This window comes from Panthera onca, chromosome D3, assembly GCF_046562875.1.
Source record: "Panthera onca isolate mPanOnc1 chromosome D3, mPanOnc1 haplotype 2, whole genome shotgun sequence".
Taxonomy (NCBI): Eukaryota; Metazoa; Chordata; class Mammalia; order Carnivora; family Felidae; genus Panthera; species Panthera onca.
This window is the reverse complement of record NC_138350.1, coordinates 56,147,407-56,170,516: the sequence shown is the minus strand read 5'-3', so window position 1 is coordinate 56,170,516 and position 23,110 is coordinate 56,147,407. Positions and strand designations below refer to the sequence as shown.

Here is a 23,110-nt window from a genome sequence, read left to right as displayed (position 1 = left end):
GGCAAGATTGTGTCTCAGCCTTTCCTACCATCTTCATTGTGTGTGTGTGTGTGTGTGTGTGTGTGTGTGTGTGTGTGTGTGTTTCTTCATTTGCCTGATGTGAAGGCATTTCTCCACTAGTTTTTAGGCTTTTTTTCCCACAAGATTTGCAGCTATAGATCTGGTGTGTCCATGAGAGATGGGTGAGTTCAGGATCTTCCTACATTGCTGTCTTGAACCGGACTCCAAATCTTTTAGATTTGGTCTAAATATAATATAAATATATTTGGTCTACAAATAGACCAAGTTCTACTTATATATTTGCTTTTCTACCTTTGCTGTTACTTTCGGTTTTATATCTAAGAGATTATTGCCCAATGATCACGTCATGAAGATGGTGGATATGTTTTCTTCTAACAGTGGTACAGTTTTAGCTCTTATATTTACGTGTTTGATCCATTTCGAGTTAATTTTTGTGTGTGATATGACATAGGGGGTCTCATTTCTTTTACATGTAGGCATCCAGTTGTCCCACCACCATTTATTGGTATTCTGTTAAATTTTCTTCACACTTTTGTTGAATAAGTATGGGGGTTATTTCTGGACTCTCAATTCTATTGATCTGTGGGTCTATACTTATTCCAGTACCACACTATCTTGAAAACTACAGCCTTGTAGTAAGAAATTGGGAAGCTTGAGTACTCCAACTTTTTTCTTCTTTTTCAAGATTGTTTTGGCTATTCTGAGCACCTTGAATTTCCATATGGATTTTAGGATCAGTTTGTCAATATCTGCAAAAAGACACTTGGGATTTTGGTAGGCATTACATTGAAATTGTAGCTCAGTTTGGGAGAAATTACCATCTTAACAATATTATTTTGATTCATGAACTTGTGCTGTTTATTTAGATCTTTTAAAATTTCTTTTAGTGATGTGTTTTAGTTTTCAATGCATATGTCTTGTACTTTTTTGCTAAATTTGTTGCTAAGTATTTTATTCTTTTTGACACTATTTTAAATGTTTTCTTTTTAAAAATGTTTGTTTATCTTAGAAGGGGAGAGAGAGAATCTGAAACAGGCTCTGAGCTGATAGCACAGAATGTAGGGCTTGATCTCATGAACCATGAGATCTTAACTTGAGCAGAAATCAAGAGTTAGACACTTAAGTGACTGAGCCACTCAAGCAACCCTTAAATGTTTTCTTAATTTTATTTTTGAACTATTTATGCTGGTGTACAGAAATACAACTGATTTTTCTGTATTGATATTGTATTCTACAACCTTGCTGAATTCATTTATTCTAATGATTTTTTAAAATGTTTTTTCATTTTTGAGACAGAGCATGAGCAGGGGAGGGACAGAGAGAGAGGGAGACACAGAATCTGAAGCAGGCTCCAGGCTCTGAGCTGTCAGCACAGAGCCCCACGTAGGGCTCGAACTCACCAACCACAAGATCATGACCTGAGCCAAAGTCGGACACTTAACCGATTTATCCACCTAGGCGTCCCTCTAATAATTTTTGATGGACTTCCTAGAATTTTTTAATATATGAAATGATGTCATCTGCAAATAGAGATAGTTTCATTTCTTCTTTTTCTATGTGGATGCCTTTTGTTGCCTCAAAGTTGCCCTGGCCAGAGCCTCCAGTACAGTGCTGAATATACACAGCAAGAGTGGACATCCTTGTTATCTTCCTGATCTTAAGGGAAAAGCATTCAGTCTTTCCTTATTAAATATGATGATAGATACGGATTTTTCATAGAGACCCTTTATTGAATTGAGGAAGTTCCATTCTATTGAGTTTGCTTAATCAGAAAAGCATGTTGGGTTTTGTCTAAATGCCTTTATTGCATCTGTTGAAATGATCATGCAGTTCTTTATTCAAATAATATAGTGTATTACATGGAGTTTTATATGTTGAACCAACCTTGCATTCCTAGATAAATCCAACTTTATCATGGTTTGTAATTATTTTAATATACTTCTGGAATTGGTTTACTAGTATTTTGTCAAAGATATTTGCATCTATAATAATCAGGGATATTCATCTTTATTTTTTTTCTTGTACTACTTTTGGCTTTGATGCTGGCACCATAGAATGAATTGAGATTATTCCTCTTCTTTTGTGAAAGAGTTTGTAAAGGACTGGTGTTAATTCTTCTTTAAATGGTTAAGTGGATGCACTGGTTTGGATAGTGTTTCCCCCAAATTCGTGTCTACTCAGAAATACTTCAAAATAGGACTTCATTTGAAATAGAGTCTATTATTTTCCTGAGGCTGCCATAACACAGTGCCACACATTGAGTTGCTTAAACAGAACTTTACTGTTCTTGAGTTCTGGAGGCCCAAAGTCCAGAATCAGGGTTTTGGCAGGGAAGATTGCTTCTAAGGGCTGGGGGATAATCTGTTGTATGCCTATCTCCTAGCTTCTGTCAGCTTCAGATATTCCTTGACGTATAGATGGTTCTACCCATGTCTTCTCACCATTTTTTCTGTCTCTCTGTGTCCAAATTTCCCCTTTTTATAAGGACATCAATCATATTGGATTGGGGCTCACCCTTATGATTTCCTGATAACTTGATTACTTCTGTAAAAAACCCTATTTCTAAATAAAGTCACATTCTGAGGTACTCAGGGTTAGGGCTTTATCCTATCTTTGTTGGGTGATGTAATTCAGCCCATAACAGTGTCTTTGCAGATGTAGTTAGGAAAGAGGAGGACATACTGAATTAGAGTTAGTCCCAAATCCAATATAACTGGTATCCTTATAAAAAGGAGAAACACAGAGACACAGAAAGTATAATGCCATGTGTAGACAAAGGCAGAATTTGCAGTGAGATTGGCAGTAATCATGGAAGGGAGGAAGGGGGCATGAAACAAATTATTTCTCAGAGTTTCCGTTGTTTTCTCTCTTTTTAGGTGTCAAATGCATGTATTTTATCCTCAAGGCTGTTTTTCCCTCCCTCAATCTTTTTCTCCATCTGTGGTTTAGTTTGGAAAATTTTTTTTAATGTTTATTTTTGAGAGTGAGACAGACACAGAGTGCGAGTGAGGGAGGGACAGAGAGAGGGAGACACAGAATCTGAAGCAGGCTCCAGGCTCTGAGCTATCAGCACAGAGCCCGATGTGGGGCTCAAACCCACCAACTACAAGATCATGACCTGAGCTGAAGTCGAACGCTTAACTGACTGAGCCACCGAAATGCCCCTAGTTTGGAAATTCTTTATTGACTTGTGTTCAAGTTCACTGATCTTTTTTCCTACTGTGTCACATTAAATTGATTTTTTAAATATTATTCAATTTTAGGATTCTTTTCTCCTTTCCAGTTTCTAAATTTCTTCTGAAATTTTCCACATTTTGATGATATCAGTTTTTTATCTTAAAAGAAATCCCGGGGCGCCTGGGTGGCTCAGTCGGTTAAGCGTCTTACTTCAACTCAGGTCACGATCTCGCGGTCCGTGAGTTCGAGCCCCTCGTCGGGCTCTGGGCTGATGGCTCAGAGCCTGGAGCCTGCTTCCGATTCTGTGTCTCCCTCTCTCTCTGCCCCTCCCCCGTTCATGCTCTCTCTCTCTCTGTCTCAAAAATAAATAAAACGTTAAAAAAAAAAATTAAAAAAAAAAAAAGAGAGTCTCCGGAGTCAAGCGCAGACGAGAGGCCCACGGAAGAGGGTAGGAAGGGCGGCGAGGCGGTGCGCGCTCCACGGACTGGCGGGAGGGAGCCGGGGCGGAGGGGCGGCTCGCCGGCCAAGCAGAGCCCCCGAGTCTGGCTGGCAAAAGCGGAGGGGCCGGACGGACTGTGTTCCGACAGCAAGCGCGACTTAGCGTCTGGGAGGTCATAAGTTAACAGCTCTGCTCGGAAAGCGGGAAGGCTGGAGGACAAAGGGAGGGAGAGCTGCTGAGCCCCCGGACGGCAGAGCTCAGCTTGGCGGGGAACAAAGGCGCCAGCGCCATCTCCCCCGCCCATCCCCCAGCCAAAATCCCAAAGGGAACCAGTTCCTGCCAGAGAACTTGCTCGCTCCGCGCAAACACCCAACTCTGTGCTGTTGCGGAGCCAAACCTCCGGCAGCGGATCTGACTCCCTCCCGCTGCCACAGGGCTCCTCCTGAAGTGGATCACCTAAGGAGAAGCGAGCTAAGCCTGCCCCTCCAGCCCCCGTGCACCTTGCCTACCCACCCCAGCTAATACGCCAGATCCCCAGCAACACAAGCCTGGCAGTGTGCAAGTAGCCCAGACGGGACACGCCACCCCACAGTGAATCCCGCCCCTAGGAGAGGGGAAGAGAAGGCACACACCAGTCTGACTGTGGCCCCAGCAGTGGGCTGGGGGCAGACATCGGGTCGGACTGCGGCCCCGCCCACTAACTCCAGTTATACACCACAGCACAGGGGAAGTGCCCTGCAGGTCCTCACCACTCCAGGGACTCTCCAAAATGACCAAACGGAAGAATTCCCCTCAGAAGAATCTCCAGGAAATAACAACAGCTAATGAACTGATCAAAAAGGATTTAAATAATATAACAGAAAGTGAATTTAGGATAATAGTCATAAAATTAATCGCTGGGCTTGAAAACAGTATACAGGACAGCAGAGAATCTCTTGCCACAAAGATCGAGGGACTAAGGAACAGTCACGAGGAGTTGAAAAACGCTTTAAACGAATTGCAAAACAAAATGGAATCCACGATGGCTCGGCTTGAAGAGGCAGAGGAGAGAATAGGTGAACTAGAAGATAAAGTTATGGAGAAAGAGGAAGCTGAAAGAAAGAGAGATAAAAAAATCCAGGAGTATGAGGGGAAAATTAGAGAACTAAGTGATACACTAAAAAGAAATAATATACGCATAATTGGTATCCCAGAGGAGGAAGAGAGAGGGAAGGGTGCTGAAGGGGTACTTGAACAAATTATAGCTGAGAACTTCCCTGAACTGGGGAAGGAAAAAGGCATTGAAATCCAAGAGGCACAGAGAACTCCCTTCAGACGTAACTTGAATCGATCTTCTGCACGACATATCATAGTGAAACTGGCAAAATACAAGGATAAAGAGAAAATTCTGAAAGCAGCAAGGGATAAACGTGCCCTCACATATAAAGGGAGACCTATAAGACTCGTGACTGATCTCTCCTTTGAAACTTGGCAGGCCAGAAAGGCTTGGCACGATATCTACAGTGTGCTAAACAGAAAAAATATGCAGCCGAGAATCCTTTATCCAGCAAGTCTGTCATTTAGAATAGAAGGAGAGATAAAGGTCTTCCCAAACAAACAAAAACTGAAGGAATTTGTCACCACGAAACCAGCCCTACAAGAGATCCTAAGGGGGATCCTGTGAGACAAAGTACCAGAGACATCACTACAAGCATAAAACATACAGACATCACAATGACTCTAAACCCATATCTTTCTATAATAACACTGAATGTAAATGGATTAAATGCGCCAACTAAAAGACATAGGGTATCAGAATGGATAAAAAAACAAGACCCATCTATTTGCTGTCTACAAGAGACTCATTTTAGATCTGAGGACACCTTTAGATTGAGAGTGAGGGGATGGAGAACTATTTATCATGCTCCTGGAAGCCAAAAGAAAGCTGGAGTAGCCATACTTATATCAGACAAACTAGACTTTAAATTAAAGGCTGTAACAAGAGATGAAGAAGGGCATTATATAATAATCACAGGGTCTATCCATCAGGAAGAGCTAACTATTATAAATGTCTATGCGCCAAATACCCGAGCCCCCAGATATATAAAACAATTACTCATAAACATAAGCAACCTCATTGATAAGAATGTGGTCATTGCAGGGGACTTTAACACCCCACTTACAGAAATGGATAGATCATCTAGACACACAGTCAATAAAGAAACAAGGGCCCTGAATGATACATTGGATCAGATGGACTTGACAGATATATTTAGAACTCTGCATCCCAAAGCAACAGAATATACTTTCTTCTCGAGTGCACATGGAACATTCTCCAAGATAGATCATATACTGGGTCACAAAACAGCCCTTCATAAGTTTACAAGAATTGAAATTATACCATGCATACTTTCAGACCACAATGCTATGAAGCTTGAAATCAACCACAGGAAAAAGTCTGGAAAACCTCCAAAAGCATGGAGGTTAAAGAACACCCTACTAACGAATGAGTGGGTCAACCAGGCAATTAGAGAAGAAATTAAAACATATATGGAAACAAACGAAAATGAAAATACAACAATCCAAACGCTCTGGGATGCAGCGAAGGCAGTCCTGAGAGGAAAATACATTGCAATCCAGGCCTATCTCAAGAAACAAGAAAAATCCCAAATACAAAATCTAACAGCACACCTAAAGGAAATAGAAGCAGAACAGCAAAGGCAGCCTAAACCCAGCAGAAGAAGAGAAATAATAAAGATCAGAGCAGAAATAAACAATATAGAATCTAAAAAAACTGTAGAGCAGATCAACGAAACCAAGAGTTGGTTTTTTGAAAAAATAAACAAAATTGACAAACCTCTAGCCAGGCTTCTCAAAAAGAAAAGGGAGATGACCCAAATAGATAAAATCATGAATGAAAATGGAATGATTACAACCAATCCCTCAGAGATACAAACAATTATCAGGGAATACTATGAAAAATTATATGCCAGCAAATTGGACAACCTGGAAGAAATGGACAAATTTCTAAACACCCACACTCTTCCAAAACTCAATCAGGAGGAAATAGAAAGCTTGAACAGACCCATAACCAGCGAAGAAATTGAATCGGTTATCAAAAATCTCCCAACAAATAAGAGTCCAGGACCAGATGGCTTCCCAGGGGAGTTCTACCAGACGTTTAAAGCAGAGATAATACCTATCCTTCTCAAGCTATTCCAAGAAATAGAAAGGGAAGGAAAACTTCCAGACTCATTCTATGAAGCCAGTATTACTTTGATTCCTAAACCAGACAGAGACCCAGGAAAAAAAGAGAACTACAGGCCAATATCCCTGATGAATATGGATGCAAAAATTCTCAATAAGATACTAGCAAATCGAATTCAACAGCATATAAAAAGAATTATTCACCGTGATCAAGTGGGATTCATTCCTGGGATGCAGGGCTGGTTCAACATTCGCAAATCGATCAACGTGATACATCACATTAACAAAAAAAAAGAGAAGAACCATATGATCCTGTCAATCGATGCAGAAAAGGCCTTTGACAAAATCCAGCACCCTTTCTTAATAAAAACCCTTGAGAAAGTCGGGATAGAAGGAACATACTTAAAGATCATAAAGGCCATTTATGAAAAGCCCACAGCTAACATCATCCTCAACGGGGAAAAACTGAGAGCTTTTTCCCTGAGATCAGGAACACGACAGGGATGCCCACTCTCACCGCTGTTGTTTAATATAGTGCTGGAAGTTCTAGCATCAGCAATCAGACAACAAAAGGAAATCAAAGGCATCAAAATTGGCAAAGATGAAGTCAAGCTTTCGCTTTTTGCAGATGACATGATATTATACATGGAAAATCCGATAGACTCCACCAAAAGTCTGCTAGAACTGATACATGAATTCAGCAAAGTTGCAGGATACAAAATCAATGTGCAGAAATCAGTTGCATTCTTATACACTAACAATGAAGCAACAGAAAGACAAATGAAGAAACTGATCCCATTCACAATTGCACCAAGAAGCATAAAATACCTAGGAATAAATCTAACCAAAGATGTAAAAGATCTGTATGCTGAAAACTATAGAAAGCTTATGCAGGTAATTGAAGAAGATATAAAGAGATGGAAAGACATTCCCTGCTCATGGATTGGAAGAATAAATATTGTCAAAATGTCAATACTACCCAAAGCTATCTACACATTCAATGCAATCCCAATCAAAATTGCACCAGCATTCTTCTCGAAACTAGAACAAGCAATCCTAAAATTCATATGGAACCACAAAAGGCCCCGAATAGCCAAAGTAATTTTGAAGAAGAAGACCAAAGCAGGAGGCATCACAATCCCAGACTTTAGCCTCTACTACAAAGCTGTCATCATCAAGACAGCATGGTATTGGCATAAAAACAGACACATAGACCAATGGAATAGAATAGAAACCCCAGAACTAGACCCACAAACGTATGGCCAACTCATCTTTGACAAAGCAGGAAAGAATATCCAATGGAAAAAAGACAGTCTCTTTAACAAATGGTGCTGGGAGAACTGGACAGCAACATGCAGAAGGTTGAAACTAGACCACTTTCTCACACCATTCACAAAAATAAACTCAAAGTGGATAAAGGACCTGAATGTGAGACAGGAAACCATCAAAACCTTAGAGGAGAAAGCAGGAAAAGACCTCTCTGACCTCAGCCGTAGCAATCTCTTACTCGGCACATCCCCAAAGGCAAGGGAATTAAAAGCAAAAGTGAATTACTGGGACCTTATGAAGATAAAAAGCTTCTGCACAGCAAAGGAAACAACCAACAAAACTAAAAGGCAACCAACGGAATGGGAAAAGATATTTGCAAATGACACATCGGACAAAGGGCTAGTATCCAAAATCTATAAAGAGCTCATCAAACTCCACACCCGAAAAACAAATAACCCAGTGAAGAAATGGGCAGAAAACATGAATAGACACTTCTCTAAAGAAGACATCCGGATGGCCAACAGGCACATGAAAAGATGTTCAGCGTCGCTCCTTATCAGGGAAATACAAATCAAAACCACACTCAGATACCACCTCACGCCAGTCAGAGTGGCCAAAATGAAGAAATCAGGAGACTATAGATGCTGGAGAGGATGTGGAGAAACGGGAACCCTCTTGCACTGTTGGTGGGAATGCAAATTGGTGCAGCCGCTCTGGAAAGCAGTGTGGAGGTTCCTCAGAAAATTAAAAATAGACCTACCCTATGACCCAGCAATAGCACTGCTAGGAATTTATCCAAGGGATACAGGAGTACTGATGCATAGGGGCACCTGTACCCCAATGTTTATAGCGGCACTCTCAACAATAGCCAAATTATGGAAAGAGCCTAAATGTCCATCAACTGATGAATGGATAAAGAAATTGTGGTTTATATACACAATGGAATACTACGTGGCAATGAGAAAAAATGAAATATGGCCTTTTGTAGCAACATGGATGGAACTGGAGAGTGTGATGCTAAGTGAAATAAGCCATACAGAGAAAGACAGATACCATATGGTTTCACTTTTATGTGGATCCTGAGAAACATAACAGAAACCCATGGGGGAGGGGAAGGAAAAAAAAAAAAAAAAAAAAGAGGTTAGAGTGGGAGATAGCCAAAGCATTAGAGACTGTTAAAAACTGAGAACAAACTGAGGGTTGATGGGGGGTGGGAGGGAGGGCAGGGTGGGTGATGGGTATTGAGGAGGGCACTTTTTGGGATGAGCACTGGGTGTTGTATGGAAACCAATTTGACAGTAAATTTCATATATTAAAAAATAAAAAAAAAAAAAAAAAAAAAAAAGAAACCCCATTTTTATTGATGAACTTATCTGCTAATTCCATCATCTAGGTCATCAGTGAGTCTTTTTGTTGACTATTTAAAAAAAAAATCTACTTTCTTGTTTCCTCATTACTTTTCACCCTATACTGGACAACTCAACATTGTGATTGGTGCACCAAACAGTTCTGTATTATGTCCTCTTCTTCTGAAGACTGTTTATCCAAGTTAGCAGATTGTTGGCAGATCAACTTGATGTTGCAGAGGCCTGGTTTTATATTTTGTTAAGTATGGTCTTTCTGCATTTTGTCCTTGGCCCTAGGAATAGCCCCAAGTCCTTAAGAAATGGTCTTTATTCCTACACAGGGCCTTGGGTTTCAATACATAGGCATACTTTGTTTTATTGAACTTCATTTTATTGTTTCATGGACACTGTGTTTTCTACAAATTGAAGGTTTGTGGAAACCCATTGAGCACCTCTACTGGCACCATTTTTCAAGTGGCATTTGCTCACTTCATGTCTGTGTTTCACTTTTTTAGTGGTTACAATATTCCAAACTTTTTCATTTTTATTATATTTGTTATGGTGATCAGTGATCACAACTTACTCAAAGTTCAGAGAATGGTTTAGCATTTTTTAGCAATATTTTTAAATTATGAATGTACATGGTTCATGTTTTTAGACGAAATGCTATCACACACTCAACAGATTACAATATGGTGTACACATTACCTTTATATGTACTGGGAAGCCAAAAAAAATTGATTTGACTTGTTTTATTGCGATATTTGCTTTATTGCAGTAGTCTGGAATTGAGCCTGCAGAATCTCCAAAGGTATGCTCGTAAAGTCTAAAGTGTTGATCAAGCGCCTCCAAATGGGAAGTTTTTTCTGTGGACTTCTTGGAGTCTCATCCTGCGCACATTCAAATCATTCCAGCAGTTGAGGAAATTCATATGCAGATTTGGGGACTCCTCTGTGACTCCCTCTTTTAGATATTCTCCAATCTCCAGCCACTCTGCTCATAAATACAGTCTCTGACTCCTTGGTCTAAGACAACAATTTCTATCTGTATGACCACTACCTCTAGTGTGTTGTGTACATTGGAAATGTTCTTTGGGGAAAAGACATACATATGTTACCTTATATAGAAGGTCCTTTTTAATAAGGGTTGAATCCTCTACATTTTGTGTCCTTTGTTCATTTCCCAAGGCTTTAAAACGTTTAAAAAATTGTTGTCCAGGACTATTAATTTATTGGCAGGTTTAATCTGACACAAGCTTTCATCACTTTGCCAGAACTTTGTTTTGGTAATACCTTGGTGGCTCATTTTCTCTTTTTAATAATTTCATAATTAACTTGTGAGCATATAGGGGCCTGGATTAATGTTTCCCCCCTCCCCCCACCCAAAGAAATACTGTATTCTCATTGTTTCCAGCAAGTGCCATAAATCTAGATTCACTCTATTTTCTTGATCTGCAGACTTTGTAACTGTGGTTTTAAACTCTTGATCTATTTAAAAGCAGGCCTTGGGGTGCCTGGCTGGTTCAGTTGGTGGAGCGTGCCGCTCTTGATCTTGGGGTTGAGTTCAAGCCCCATGTTGGGTGTAGAGATTACTTGAAAACAAAATCTAAAAACTAGGCCTTATGATCACAGTGGTGGCATCATCCTTGCCACCATTTACTACCTAGAAAAAGGGCAGAGTCTGTCAGATTTTACCCTTTGGTTTCCTTTACAAGGCAGACTTCTTTATGCATCCTTTTACTTATAGAGCTCTCTGAATTTTCCAATTTTATGTAGGGATCTTTAGTTTAATTCCCCAGCTTTGTTCAGGGCCAAGGCCTAGGAACTATCATTCCCCAAGCCCTGGTTATTCTATTTTGTTCTTAGGAGAGGAAAGGCTTTCACGTTTAACCATTACCTCTGTGACTTGTGTACTTATCTTCCCCCCTGCCTCACCGGACCGTAGGGTTTTCCCATATTTTCTTGTGAGTTCAGTTGAATATGTTTGTTGCAATTTAGCCAGTCTTTGGGTATTGTGTAGCAGTGGAAGGCTATTTAGAAAACTCTGATACCAGCAGGGTATTTTATTTCCCCCCAGCACTTTATTGAGGTATACAGATGGCAGAATGCATATATCCCAAGTATATAGCTCAGTAAAACTTTAAATTATCTAAATAATTTGCATTATCTAAATCAATTTATAGACTACTTCCATCATTCCAGAAAGTCTTCTCATGCCACTTCCAAGTCTATACTCACCCAAAGGTAAGCACCTTAGGTTAGTTTGGCCTATTCTTGAGCTTCATATAAAAGTAGTATGTCTAGCATTCTTTGTTTAATACTTTTTCTATTTATCCCTATTGTATCAGTAATTCATTTTTTTAAAATTGTAGACTAGTATTTCAATAACTATTTGATTATCCATTATCATGCTGATTGGTATTGGTGTAGTTTCTAGTTTGAGGGTTATTTTACATCTGCTTTGAATATTCTTGTATGCATCTTAATGTGGGCATATCCCCTCATTTCTCTTGGGTTTTATCTCTAGAAGTGAAATCAGAGTAGGCATACATTTACATTTATAAGAAACTGGGAAGCTGTTTCCTCAGGTGATCATACTTACACTTTTGCCAGTTTCTACACCTTCTCACCCTCTGGGCAAGTGTGCAACAGTTATTTCCTGGTGGTTGCATTCTTCCTTCCCTCATGGCTGATGCTGAACACCCTTCCCTATGCTAATTGCGCATTTGGATAGCTTCTGTGAAGTGTGTATTCAAGTCACTTATTAACTTTTATATTGTGTTGCTTTTGCAGTGGCTTTTAAAAGTTGTTTTTCTGCATACAAATCCTTTGTTATGTGTACTGCAACTATTTTGTCCTTGGCTGCAGCATGGTTTTTCACTTTATCTTTTTGATGAGAAGAATGTAATTTTGGTGAAGTCAAATCAGTTTTCTTTTATGGAGTTTATTTTGTGTCCTAAGACATCTTTGCCTATCCCAAGAGTCACGAAGATATTTTCTTCTAGATTTATTGTTTTGTCCTTCACATTTAGGTCCTGTGATCCATGTTGAAAACATTGTGCATTGTGTGAAAGTATCAATATTCAGAAAGTTTCTCCATGGAGTTGCTTGTGTTTTTTTTGTTGAAAAGCCAATGACCATATACGAGTCTGCTTCCCAATTCTCTTCTATCCACTGATCTATTAGTCCTGAACCCTAGTACCACTCTCTTAATTACTGTAATTTTAAAGCAAGTCATGAAATTGAGTAGTGTTAAGTCTTCCAACATTTGCCCCCTCCTTCAGGACTATCTTGGTTGTTCTGGGTCTGTTGGATTTCCATATATATCTGCAAATTTCTACAAGAAAGCCTCAGGGGAAGGATTGTTTTTTCACTGAAATTTGAATTGATTTCTGTAAATCAATTTGTGGGAAACAGATCTTGATATTATGCAGCCTTTCAATTCATGAACATATTTATTGCAGTGTTCTATATACTTTCAGCAACATTTTGTAGTTTTCGGGATAGAAGTCTTACGTATCTCTTGTTAACATTTTAGATATTTGACTTATTTGATGTGATCACAGATGGTAATTTTAAAATTTAATTTTTAATTGTTGCTATGTATAGTCAATACAGCAGAGTTTTGCCTCATTTCCTTAAAATTATTAGTTTTTGGTAGATCAAGCAAATTCTTTATCTTCAGGAAGTCAGACAATGGGAGAAGTGTTGCATAATTGAAAACATCTAATTTTCCAGAGTAAAAAAATGGTTCACTCTTTGTATACCTCTGCTCACAGTTACCACCTAAGAAACCCTACCTTCTGATTTTCTTTCTCCTTAAAAGAACATGTAATTCTGAGTTCAATTTACTCTTGGTGTGCTTCTTGAAAGATGGGGAGAGCACCAGATCTTTACAGAGGAACTTCTGTTTCTCAGCTAAATGTAGAATAGGAAAATGAGGACATGTCCTACATGCTGCCCTTCACTTATATTTTCAGGGTGCCAATCAGAACAGAAAGACATTAAAATGGATTGGGATGGGAGGAAGGTGAATAAATTTGAAGATTCAGATTATTCTTGTCACATTGGTGAATTCTTCACTGGTCAAATAATCCCCTCTTTTCATCCTTTGCTTTCTTTTTGATTCATTCTTTTCTTCCCAATTTGACTTAGAGCGATTAGCATACGGCCTGATCTACAAATAGCTGTAATGATTAGGGATCCATTTTAACTTCAAATAAAACCAATGTAAGGCACAACTATTCAGGAATATTTTATATTTTCAAAGTATTTATGAATTCTTTAATTAGAAAAATAAAGGCAACGGGATTATCTATCAGGTTCTAAAAGTACCCATGAATTAAATCACTCACATCCCCCTCTTAAAAAAACAAAACAAAACCTTGAATCACATTGCTATTTAAGCTTTCTTACAATAAGGAATAAGACCAAGCTATACTAGAGTACAAAAACCTGAAATTCTGAGCATGAAAATAATTTATTAGACATCTGGTTTATTCGAACATTAGGCCTACTGAAGACAGAATTAACAGAGCTCATGGAGTAGGAAACACACACACACACACACACACACACACACACACACACACACATACACACAAAAACAAAAACAACCCATCCAGCACCTGCTTCACTGCAAATTTCCTGGGGACAAAATGTATGCATTCTGTACTACAGTCTCACTCTAAACCATCCATATGTGTTTGATGCTGATTAACCTGAATAGGAGATGAGAAACTTTCTATACACTCAACTTGGCAAGTAGCCATTAGTGATGCAACTTTCAGAAACATTCTTAGGCACAAGAACTAGCACTGCCTGCAGTGAGAGTCTTTGATAATCAAAGAAAAGAATATCACTAAATATATTCTTACAAATAAGAAAATACAAGCACTTTTGCCAATGGACTGCTTTACATATCAGTTAAGATGTCACAATGAGATCTTCTATGAAATTAAAACACTAATTGTTATACTCAACTTTTAATCGATTCTGAAGTTATACTGTGGTATTAAAAATTAGAGGAAAAAACTGATTTAATCTAAATAGAATTTAGGGAAGAAATGCAGGACTAATATATAAGAGTAGCTGCACTTCTTTGGTTAACTCATTAAAAAAAATCAAACATTTTCAAATTAAAAAAAAAAAATCACCATTACAAGAATCTAATCTAAATATGCACCTGACAATAAAGCACATCTGAGTATGCAGTGAAAAAAGTTTTCCAAAAAATCATCAAATGGATCCTCTCCAAATACCCAAATAATCACTTCTGCAGGCCTTTTGTTGAGTGGAATCATAAAGAACTGAAGATTTATTGCTGTGAAAACAAATCTGTAGTACAGTAGTATGAATCTTGGGTATTAAGCATAATCAGCTGAATCAAGTTAAGAAGTTCAAACTCTAATAGGAAATTTTGTGTGTGTGAAAGTCAATAGCCAGTTGACCCAAGAGCAACTGAGAGATCTAACCTGTTCAGTGAGACCAGACATTGTTAAATCTTCATTCTTTGAAGGCAATTAGAAATTACAATTTAAACAGCCCATAAACCAAATAAAACAAAATTGAAGAAAGCAATTAAAACTACGTTCAAAGAGCCATTTTTTTTTTTAGCTCAATTTCAGCACCCCAAGGAAAAAAAGCATCCATGACTATCACAGATGAAAACAAAATGTCACTGGAATCCGTTATTTTTCCCCACTGAGGTATAAAATCTATATAGAAATTTGATACTATACTATAACAAATTGTACTTCTCATAGTTCTGTTTTAATTTCCTTTAAACCCTGTTTAATATAGTTTTTTCTTAAATTGTAAAAATGTTGTTTTCATGATTCTGAAACTGGTTCCAGTTCTTTTTCACTTATTTTTCTATCAATATTTAATATACTGGTTACCAGTCCTAATCAGAAAAAAAATCTTAGAAATCTCTTCATTAGGACAGCACATTCAGTGAAAGTTACTGATGTGCAAGCAAACCATGAAAGCGGAAAGCACGTTTGTTGACTGCTTCACTGCCTGAATATTCTTTACAATGATTCTTGATGAAAGACTCTTTCCATCGTGTAAACATCAGTGTGCGCAGTCTTGCTACTCTGTAGTTTCACGTCCTTGGACAAGAAGGCTGGTTCACAGCTAGTGAAAAGCGAGAGGAGTCTAAGTTTCAATGGCTGATAAACCTTACATCCCCACAGGAGGAAAGCACTTTTCCTTTTTTGCTACTTAAGAATGTGGCAGAAATGTATGCTGAGGTAGCCCAGTCAATCCTTATTTTTTTTTCTTCTTTTTCCTTTTTTGTAAATTTGGTCTCAGAATATTTCTGGAAGGGTGACGTTTCGAAGAAGCCACTGCTGGGACCGGCTTCCATTGCAGTCTCTTATGCTGGGCACCTGGCTGTCCTCTTCTGTGGCTTTATCCAGGCACTGATTACTGTTCACATGCTGCAGGGTTAATTTCTGCAAGTGACAGAAGAGAAATCTTAACATGAACGTGACAGAAAAAAACTCAAACATCTCAGCCATCGTTTCTGACGAGTATTAAACTGCCCTGTAGAAAAGGTGTCTACGTTAAGACCACCTTAAGAGCTATGTGGGAGGGAGAAAGGCACTGGGGTGCAGTGGGCTACAATGAATTTAAACGAACATGACCACAATGCTAGCTACTCCCAATTCTGCACAAGCTCTAACACTGAGAAATTTCACTTTGTGTGCTTCAGCTTCCTTTAAAAAAAAAAAAAAAAAAAAAAAAAAAAAAAAAGATCAGATTAGTGGTTCCTAATTTAGGATCCTCAACCTATTTTCAAAAGCTATTTCAAAATTGCTTCATTTCCCTGTGATAAGGCTGTTCAAATTAATTCTATGATTCCAAACCTCATGTCCTTAAAATTCAGGTCCTTTTGAAGACTCAAAATCTTAAGAGATCATCTTAAAGCAGCCATTAATAAATGGGTGACAGATGGTGCTATGTAACTTTTTATGTACTCATTTGTACTCCAGACTCAATACTGTCAAGTTGATATTTAGAATAATTTCAAAATGTCAGGACAGAGTTATCAGAGTGATTAGCCTAGGTCAGTTTATGTGTCTGTTACCGCACGCTGGTCACCAGCATGGTCACACAGCCAACAGCTGTGTAGGAACATGAGTTAACCATTATCCTGTAAATGTATACAACTGTTAAGAAAGTGTGAAATATGTTTACTAACACATTTATCGGACTCTTACTCATCCCTCTAATGTAATTCTTTTATCTGGAACATTTCATTTTCAGGGACTGTCATCACTGTGTTCAAGAGAGGACCCAGTCAGCACTGACTACTCTCCACACAGGAGAGTAGTTTTTTGTTTTTTGTTTTTTGTTTTTTTTTTTTTAACGTTTATTCACCTTTGAGAGACAGAGATGGAGCATGAGCAGGGAAGGGGCAGAGAGAGGGAGACACAGAATCCGAAGCAGGCTCCAGGCTCTGAGCTATCAGCACAGAGCCCGACGCGGGGCTCAAACCCACAAACTGTGAGATCATGACCTGAGCCGAAGTCAGACCCTCAACCAACTGAGCCACCCCAGCACCCCAGAAAAAGCTTAATTAAGGCAACTAGATAAACAGGTGACAGATAACTGACTGTAACCTTTTAAGCAGAGAATAAAAGCTATAATTATCATTGCAGAGTCTACTTGCAACCTAATAAAGGTAATTTGCTGGCTCCTGCCCCTAATCTCTAGTATAACTAGGTCAAAATCTGCATTTCGAAAGGACAGAGCCATGCATCAAAGCAGAAGCGTCTGGTGTCATAAATGGAATGTGATATAGAATATAAATAAGACTCTAAGATGTAAGAATATATAAATCTAATCAAAGACCTATGGTATTATGCAAAGAATCCTGGATCAAGAGTGGCAGGTCTGAGACCCGGTTCCATCATTTTACCTGCTCCGTGACCCTGGGGCAAGTTCCATTCTGGGCTTCAGTGTCTCTACGTGTATAAAACAAGGTCCTGGGTTTTATTTCTATGGTTCCTTTGGAGCCTTCGGTTTCATGATTTTAGGTTTAGATTATAAATCACTGACATGAATATTTTATTTCTCCAGATTGCTGTGGTTGAGACTGATGGAGGCAGGACACCGCCGACAGGCTGTTCTGGAGCTCCCCATGCAGTTGGCTCAAGCTGTGGGACCTGCATCGCAGCGTGACTCCTCCCTTTGCCCAATTCTGCTTTGTCCTTTTCACAGGCGTTGATCCAAAGGGTGCTCCCTAATAAACACTGTGAACACTGAACTTTATCTTGTGAATACTGAACTAACTTTATCTGATAGAACCCAGCCTGCAAAACTAAAATTTTACCTCAGAGAAGACACCATGCAAAGGGCTCCAGAAGTTTTAAAACTACATTCACAACTGGTTCTTTCTAAATACCTTAAACCTACTTTGGCTCCTTAAACTTCTAAGCACACATTTTACTTTTGGAACAACAGGTGTGGCAGATTGCATAGATCATACACAGGCTACAAACATCCACTCCCACTTCCTGTCCCCATCACACCTTAGAGACTGGAAAACCAACGCCTGTTTAACCAGCCTCCCTTGCAGATGGTCACTAGGGGATGAAGTTCTAGCCCATAAGACACAGCAGAGTCTGTGAAAAGAAGTGTGAAAGTACAGGGTATGTTTCAGAAAGAGGAGAGTTGATGATTAAAGGAGACCAGGGTTTGCATATGACCTGGTATAGGGAGAAAAGACAGCCAAAGTCTTAACTGCTAATAAAGTCATGATGCTAATAAAGAAGTTAAAGAAGTTAAAGAAAAAGAGACAGGAATGCTCCTGGCTTTGCAGCCAGGAGCTATTTCCATAGTGTCAGGCCGAGGCTAGAGCCACGGTTGGAGAACCAGAGGCAGGAGTGCCAGCCAGCCCCTCGCTTGCTGTTAATACATGTAACACATGATGGTATGTAGAAAGTAAGGTAGGAGCAAAAGTCTTTCCTAAGAGAAAAAAAATCAGTGCTTGTGCAGAAGAAAAAGAACCAGAGAAAGACCTACTGAAGATTCCAGTGCTGGTTCCAGAACCTTAAAGCAAAAGCACAAGCAGGTTAGCCAGATGCAAAGCGCAGGAGTGAGGCTTACTGGGGGTGCTCTGAGTGATCTTTTCTGCACCTGTGTGTGAGGACAGCACACACGGTGTGGTGACAGGAAGAGGTTCCAGAGGAAAGCAAAGGTAAAAAGCTTTGTTACATATGTCACAGAAAAATCATTATGAGCCAGAGAATTTAATTATTTAAAGCTCACCTTTTACCTAAGTGTTTAATTCACTAATTTAAACAGCCTACTCACGTCTCCATTTCTCCCACACTAGACGACTACAGAGCTTGAGGACATACACACAGAAGACTGGCTATAGTGGCAACAAGGACCCAAGAAATGGGGGGCAAGATTAATTACTGGGGAGATTAAAACATGTTTGTTTTTCCCACCTGTAGGTTTTTAGATGTAAGAACAATTTGATCCATCTTCAAACTTTACAAGAATTCATTCTTTTTGCCGTAAAGAATTTTTTTAGCTTCACAACACACATAATTTCATTCCTCTATGCAAGTGGAAAACTTACCACTGGGTCATACTCCCAAAGCTGGTTGCCTTTTAGGTGGTGGCATTTGAGCATTGTGACTGGGCCATTAAGTTTGGAGACATCCAAGCAAAGGTCATCTGTTCTAATTTCTTTGTTGGCAGTATAAGAGAAAACCTGAAAAACAAAAATGCACACGTATAAGCTTTAACAATAAAAGAAACTAGCCAGTAATCTAGCAGAGAAAAAAAACAAGTATCTCAAGATATTTGATTTCTGAACTTTATTAACGTAGTATTAGGAGAATAAATGATTCCGAAAAAGCTACCACAAATTTTACATACAGGATAGAAAAAATGACCGTGAGCTCTCTGTATACACTGAGTGTATTGTCAAGGGCTATCAAAAGCTGTTCGACTATAAAGGGCAAAATAAATCTCACGCAAAGCAATGTAAATACGGTTCTCACAAGGGACCTTTTATAAATGTTTCCATTTAAAAACAATCATTAGACTGAAGGCTCCCTTCTCCTAGAGGTTTTTAGAATTGTCTCTTCATAGGTACGAAAATATTTCCTGAATGACGTCATGAGATAAAAGATTCAAACAAATCCAAAAATTATTCCTTTTATTTATTTCTAACATTTATTCATTTTTCAGAGACAGAGACAGAGCATGAGGGAGATAGGGGCAGAGAGAGAGGGAGACACAGAATCTGAAGCAGGCACCAGGCTCTGAGCCTGACACGGGGCTCAAACTCACAGACCATGAGAATATGGCCTGAGCTGAAGTCAGACGCTTAACCAACTGAGCCATCCAGGTGCCCCCAAAATTATTCCTTTTAAAGCTTTACTAAAATACTCACCTGGTTACCTCCCATACCATGACAGTTAAAAATTCCAACTTTTTCATTCTCTTTTCTAGCCATGTTATCTAGACACTGATTTGTTTCCACATTTCTTATCTATGGAACAGTGAATAAAGAAAATACAAGGTGTTAGATAAACAAGACATACATATAGATGCATATGGACATTAAAGTCAATCGAAACTCTCTACCACATACATATACACAGTGTAGACTGACGGCAGAATGCTCAGTGGCTTCAATACACTATCAATTCCTTCCAGTTTACTCACATTCCAAGTTCCATCTTGATGACTGCCTTGGAAAGAGAAATAAGAGATGTCCTCTTGTTGGGTAAAATATTTGGTAAACATCAAGATGTCTAATGGCAACTGAGGTTCTAAATTATCAGGGACCCTTAAAGACTTGATGTAGGAAAAGAAGGGAGCTTTGCATCATTGGAGTAGATACTCCTGAACATAAATATGATCTTGATGTCCTCCTTAACCTAGCAGGAAAATAACTACTGACAGGATGGTTTGGGAATATGATACAGTACATCCCTATGAAAGTTGTTTTAGGATGTACCTAAATTGTTTGAGATTACACAGGGTATACAGTAGTTATGAGCTTTTAAAACACCGGGTTTGACAAACAAATGTGGAAACCCCAACTTAGGGCCTGGCAGGGAGAAATGTGTGGAATGACAGCAAGACAGACAACTTCCTGTGTTGCTGTGTTAATTAGCACTAATAGAACTTTCTGTAATGATGGAAATGTTCTATACTTGTGCCATCCAATATGGTAGCCCCTAGCCATATGTGGCTATTGAGTACTTTATTATATTTTTTTCTTTTACTTCTTGCTATTGAGCATATCCATTCCTGGGAAACAGGCAGGAACCTATAGCCCAGATTTCTTAGTTTTTGCTATAATCTCCTCTAGGATCTTGGCACTTCCACTGGGCAGAACAACACAGGCAGTTTAAGGACTTCTCAATTCTAATATAATGGAATCTGGATTCACTCTTTCCCTCACTGCAATAAGAGAAATATTGGTGGATATGAGAAAGAGTATGGGTGTGAATGGTTAAGAGCACAAATTTTCAAGCCATACTGCCTATGTTCAAATCCTGTCTCTTCCATTTTGTGTTTAAACCATTTACTTATGCCTCAATTTACTTATGGTTAAGTGGGGATAATAGTACCTCTATCTCATAGTGTTGATATGAGGATAAAATGAGTTAATGTTTGTAAAGCACTCAGACCAAGACATAGAGTTGACATGGAGTTCATACTCACTAAATCTTAGGATTATTAGATCTGTCTGGGGAAGACATTGGTTAGTCCTTAAGACTGGCTAAACTGTGAAAGATCTGACTTACTTGTTATCTGTGGTTGTTGTTTAGTGTATTTATCTCCTGGATTAACGGGTCTGAAACTCATTTATTCAGTTTCAGGTCCTACAGGAGCCATGAAAGTCAGACTTAGTAAAGGCAGAGACTCTAAATTCACACCTTCTCATTCCCCTTTCTACTCTAAAATTCTATGATCTCAGGCTTCTCTAGACCCTTTGAAGCATGACAAAAGATCCCTGAAAGGCTAAATTCCAGTTTCTAGCATAGGAAAGCTCAACCAGGTGGAGCTATGGTCCCAGTACGAGACCCCCAGCTGCACTGGGGTGGGTGCTTGAGAATGACCCCAGCACCAGAAGTCAGAGCTTTAATCTGCCTAGTGTGGCCTGATACTGAGGGCAAACAAGCTTAAGACCATCTGCTTAGTTAAAAAGACAGTGTGACAAGTAAGCCACAGTGGGTAAAATCTGTTCCTTTTACAGAAAGCCAGCTGGCAAGAAGCAGGTAAAGAGCAAACTTGCCTGGGCAATCATCTACTGTGGGTTAGACAAGTGGCTCTTTGTAATATGCCTGGATCCTGGCCCAGCTAACAATGCCTAGGTGTTATCCAAAATTGGGTCAGTTCAAGGAAAAAAACCCCAACTCATTCCCTCTATTCTGAAGGCAAGTTATAGGAACAACTGCTATTCTGGACCGGAATGAGGCTACAGCAAAGGGAACAGAGTCTCATTAATGAATCAAGAAACAGCCTACTCCTCACCTGTTTGAGGATGAATTTCTTAAATTACTACAGAGTTCACACGTAGGGAGCTCAGGTCTCCCCTGAAGTAGCCTCAGTAACTACTAAGGACAAACGGTAGCCTGTACTCGTGCTGGCACGGGCTGAATGGTTTCACTCCGACTCACCACCATCAGCACCGGGCTCCCCTGTGATATATCTGCTGCTGTGATATATTGTCCCATATCCTGCTCTTCTACGTTCATCTCGTCCTTATTCCCTAAGCCCCTAACACCACCAATACACTCTCTCCACTCTCAACTGATGATCTTGTGTTCAAAGAGGACATGGAAGAATCAGAGAACTTCCCACCACAGACTACCCGTCTCTACCCTCCAATCACGACTGACCTTGCATTTGTCCCCACTCCCTCCACTTCCTTCCTACTTCAGTGGACACACTGCCTTCTCATCCTGCCCACCATGACCATCTATTACATCTAAACAACATCTATTACAGGTGACTGCCATTAGTACTCTTTTCTAACATCTTCACATTTTCTCTTTTGGTCAGTTGCATCAGCACAGTTCTGGTTTAGCAAAAATAAACACAAAAAACCCTTTCTTTAGCTCCATATTCCCCTTCAGCCACTATTTCTCTGCTCTCTTTACAACAAAATTTCTTGCAAGACTTGCCCAGACTCATGATCTCCACTTCCTCTTCTTCCTTGAAGCCATCAAGGATTTTGTCCCTACGAACCTCCATGGGAACCCTGCTGACACAGTGAGATGGAGCCCACCAACAACTTCTCCCTTACTAGTCCAGTGGTCAGTTCTCTGTACTAGGCTTACTCAGCAGTCAACCACTTCCTCTTTGTTTTTAAGTTTATTTATTCATTTTGAAAGGGGGGAGGGGAAGAGAGAGAGGGAGAGAGAGAATTCCAGGCAGACACCATGCTGTCAGTGCAGAGCCTGAGTTGGGGCTCGAACTCACAAACTGTGAGATCATGACCTGAGCGGAAACCAAGAGTCGGACTCTCAATCGACTTAGCCACCCAGGTGCCCCAACCACTCCCTCCTTCTTTAAACACATCCTTCACATAGTCTCTGGGATACCCACTCTTAGTTCTCCTATTTCAATGGTCACTCTTTCTCAATCTTTTTGGCTAATTCATTCTTGTTTCAAAATTTCTAAATTGT

At 39.4% G+C, this 23,110-nt stretch overlaps 1 protein-coding gene across 2 annotated transcripts in view; it reads right to left on the bottom strand.

Annotated features, from left to right (window-relative positions):
• Positions 1-13,679: 13,679 nt before the first annotated feature.
• GALNT1 (polypeptide N-acetylgalactosaminyltransferase 1) overlaps positions 13,680-23,110 on the bottom strand; it is a 128,217-nt gene continuing 118,786 nt past the window's right edge. For both annotated transcript variants that reach the window (XM_060613623.3, XM_060613622.3), the window contains 3 exons: positions 19,858-19,956; positions 19,036-19,170; positions 13,680-15,895 (listed from right to left, as the gene is read on the bottom strand). In XM_060613623.3, coding sequence (XP_060469606.1) covers positions 15,749-15,895; positions 19,036-19,170; positions 19,858-19,956 — 381 coding nt within the window. In that variant the 3' untranslated portion in view covers positions 13,680-15,748. The remainder of the gene's footprint in view (positions 15,896-19,035; positions 19,171-19,857; positions 19,957-23,110) is intronic.